This window comes from Triticum dicoccoides, chromosome 1A (assembly GCF_002162155.2).
Source record: "Triticum dicoccoides isolate Atlit2015 ecotype Zavitan chromosome 1A, WEW_v2.0, whole genome shotgun sequence".
Classification (NCBI taxonomy): Eukaryota; Viridiplantae; Streptophyta; class Magnoliopsida; order Poales; family Poaceae; genus Triticum; species Triticum dicoccoides.
Genome location: NC_041380.1, coordinates 265,697,524 through 265,701,521, shown reverse-complemented (window position 1 = coordinate 265,701,521; position 3,998 = coordinate 265,697,524). Strand labels below are relative to the sequence as shown.

General features: G+C 49.7%; 1 protein-coding gene across 1 annotated transcript; it reads right to left on the bottom strand.

Moving 5' to 3' along the window:
- Positions 1-574: 574 nt before the first annotated feature.
- On the bottom strand, positions 575-1,508 carry LOC119280815. Its single transcript, XM_037561559.1, has 2 exons — positions 965-1,508; positions 575-884 (listed from the first exon to the last, which is right to left on the bottom strand). The coding sequence occupies exons 1-2, from the start codon at positions 1,483-1,485 to the stop codon at positions 722-724; spliced, it is 684 nt and encodes a 227-aa protein (XP_037417456.1). The 5' UTR covers positions 1,486-1,508; the 3' UTR covers positions 575-721.
- Positions 1,509-3,998: the final 2,490 nt, after the last annotated feature.

The window sequence follows — 3,998 nt, the reverse complement described above, 5'->3', positions numbered from 1 at the left end:
GACAACTTGCACCTTCAACAACTAAAAGCGGACAAGGTTCGTCCATGGACATGGTTTTGACCGGTTTTGATGTCGAGTTCCCTGATTTTTACCATGTTTTGACTCAAATTCACGTACTTTCTTCGAATCCGTTTATTTTGTACCATTTTCAAGTCCACGTGCTTTTTTTCAAATCCGTGTACTTTATACAAAAGTTCATGAATTTGAAAAAAAATACACGAATTTGAAAGCAATACACGAACTTGAAAAAGTACGTGTATTTGAGAAAAAACGCGGACTAGAAAAAGTATGCAAATTTGGAAAAGTTACGTGGATTTCAAAAAGGTATGTGAATTTGAAATTTTCACGCGAATATAAAAAATATAGAGATTTGAAAAAATACATGAATTTCAAATGATTCACGGATTTGAAATATATACATGTATTTAAGTCAGCACCGGTCAAAACCAGGGAGAGTTAGCACCAAAACCGTTCAAAGCCGAGACCAGGGATGAACCTTATCCGGTTTCAGTAGTTGGGGGTGCAAGTTGTTCGGTTTCGAAGTTGAGGGACCAAATCTAGACTCCATCAAAAGTTGAGGGATGAAAAGTATATTTTTCTCTGGATGCAATCAAACATTCATTTCTCTAAATTAACATGCCGTACACGTACGCGATAATTGAAGAATGTAATTTCGATCAATCTAATCGATGGGCACGTGTATGTATGTGTGCGTGCATGTTCATGCGAGTTGCCAGAAGTTCTTGTGGGTCTTTGTGTTGAGCAGGTAGCCGGCGTTCTTGCCCTTCTTCTGAACGCTCACGCACAAGCACTTGCTGTGCTCGATCAAGAACTCCGCCGTGCTGTCGTGTCTCGGCCGGCTCGTCCCGCTCGCGCTCCGCAACCTGCGCACGCAAGATTAGTTGTTTCGGTCGCGTCTGTGCGATGAGGAGATCGACGACATGGATTGGGGGGTTTGGTTTACCTGAGGAAGGCGGAGAAGCGGTGGTGACCGATGACGAGGAGCTCGACGCCGCGGCGTTGGGACTCGGCGAGGATGGTCTGGGCCTTGGCCTCGCGGCCCTCGGTTGCCGGCTCGACGCGCTCCGCGTGGACCCTAGCGCGCGGGTGCCGCGCCTTGCACGCGGCGCGCATCGTCTCCATGAACTCCCCGTCCGCGGAGCCCCCGCCACCGAGGAACACGGCCAGCTGGGAGCCGCTGCTGCTGCCGACGGAGCCGGTTCGCGGAGGGGCCGCGCCGCCGGGGGCGCCGCTCGGCGGCATGTTGACGTGGAGAAGCAGGATGTCGTCACCCTCGACGACGGCGTGGGAGAGTGCCCAGTCCATCGCCGCCGTGGACTCGCGGCCCGGGTCGGCGATGATCATCACGAGCCGCTTCTTGGACGTCATCCCGGCGGGCCTGCCGATGCCGTTCCCGCTGCCACCAGCGCCGCCGCGCCCGAGCTCGATCGAGGCCATGCTGCCGGCCGACGTCGCCGCATGCATGCACGCAGCCTCGCCGGCCTGGCTGCGGGCTTAACGGGGGAAAATGGGGGCGATTAGGAGCGTTTGCCAAGTTTGGGAGGGTGGTGGAGAAGATGGAGGGGAGACATAGGTACGTGCACTCGTGCATGCCGTCGTGCGGCGTTGGAGTCGTTTCCTGAAGCGCCTTTGGCGGAAGACGCGGCTGCATGGATTTTTTGCATCATGGAGCTCTGTCAAGGAGAATTTTTGTATCACCTTGACACAGCTCCAGACCGACTGGGCAAAAGGACATTTTTCGATAAAGGACATAGGAGCTCAACATGCTCTGCTCGGTTACAGAAACGACAATCGTCATCTTAAAAAACGTGGCGATAAATCAATTGATGACCAGTGGGTAAGGAATCATGCGCAGCCCGCGACACAACAATCTCCATCTTATTTGGACAGTTAACAGGCCAAATGGTCTTCCGTTGCTTCCGTTGCTGCTTCTGTTGCTTCTCTTGCTGATGAAGGTCAGAGGACAAACCATGTCCTTTATCACTTTCCGAAAAGAAGAAAAACTCACACATGCAAAATTGTAGCCGGACATTACCGAGAAGATGCCGTGTTTTTCATAGGGCCATGAGAGGAAATCCTCCCCTCCATCGTGGCTGATAGGATCAGAAGTATTTGTTCAGAAATGGTCTCCGCAAAGAAACTATAGTCTAGTTCCTCATTCCAAGTCAACAAAGAAGCATCAAGCAGAAACTAAACCATGGCGTTAACAGAAACTGGTAGCAAAGGCATGAAAGTACCTGGAAGGAAACCTGGGATCCAACTGTCCTCAAGTATTCTGATCTTGACACCATTGCCAGCCCCATCGGGCTCCCCTGATAAGCTCACAACCAAAGAGTAGGCTCCTCCATGTGAAATAATATGGTCTTGGCTTTGCTACATCCAAAAAACGACCTTCAAGGAAGTATCGACCCTTGAGTACACTGGAGCACAAAAGACTCGGGTTCGGTAATGAGACGCCAGCACAAATGCACCAACATAGCCTGGTTAAACAGTGCCATGTCACGAAAGCCCATCCCACCGAAGGACATAGGTGTAGATAGCCACTCCCATGAGCGCTAGTCATTTTCTTGCGGCCACCCCCTATACCCCACCATTAACTGGCAACGCTACTTTTCATTTTCTCATAAGTTGAGAGCGGAAGCAAGAAACAACTCATCAAAAACTTGGATGTCACTTGTGCCACCACTTACAGAAAAGTTTATTAACCATCCCTGAACATGGATTTACTAGAACAACCATTAATATGTTTGTGCACGCAATCTTGTAAAAATTAAAAAGAATTTGCCGTGGCATGGACAATTTTAGTGGTCCTTAGAACATAAGTGTCATTCAAGACATCATTATCCACGCAACACAACAGATGAACCAACAAGGACACAAGTGCTTCCTTAGTAACAATTTCCAAACAAATTTAGCAGTGTACGTGAACCGACGACTAGGAAAGGAGACCACCACCAAGTCAGACATATGTAGAAGGGATGGAGTCGATGGACTACGTCGCTATGACTTTTCGTTGCCCTGCATACATATGAGTAGCAAGAGGAAGGAATGAGGATGAGGGGGCTAGGTACCTTGGCGACAAGCGACTGCTTCTAGACAACGTGGTGGGTGGCGGCCACAAGAACCTGGACGTCGATCTTTGTAGTAAATACCACTTTAGGCCAACACAAGGCAAAAAAACCACCTCAACTAGAGAGTGGGCCATCGTCGTCGATTGTAATATGAGCCCCGACATAGGAGGTCGTTGGGAAAAGGGCCACTGCCACAACACGGAGCTGCCCATATGCCATAGTTTGGCTCTAAGCAGTCTCCTGTCGGCCGCCACGCACGAGGAATATGAGCCAGGGATGGAGGCAGTGGAGCTCGGGCCATCATCGTTTCTTCTTCTATCGGCTTGTGCGACAAAGAGGGTTGGGGGAGGAGGTGCTCGGCACGAGCACGGCGAAGGAAGAGGGAAAGGGAATGGACGGTCTCGGAGGCTGCGCATGAGGGAGGAGGTGGTGCTGACGTGGAGGCATCGCTCCAAGTAGTAGATCCTCCGCACATACCTGCCTCCTATGGGAGAGGAAAGAGGAAAGGGCGTCCGGGGAGGACAGAGGCGACCAAAGATCAAGGGAAGAGGGAGGCAAGGGTGGAGAGGAGAGGATCGCACAGGAGAGGAAGAGGGTGATAGTACTGAAAGGATCAAGATAGACCTAGAGGGGGTGAATACGTACAACTAAATTTTTTAATTACTTATTAGCAATTTAGGCAAATGCGGAATATAAATGTGATCCTACAATTGCTAAGGTGAGTCAAATTTCTAGCAAGGATGATAACAACAATTTGTAGAAACACGACAATGTAATATGATATATCAATTGCAAGAACAATGAAACGAAGTAACCACAACTAAGGAGTTAGAGTTAGGGCTAGCCGAAACTCTAGAGACAAGGATGCATCATGATGTTCACTTCCTTGAAGGGAAGCTAGTCAGG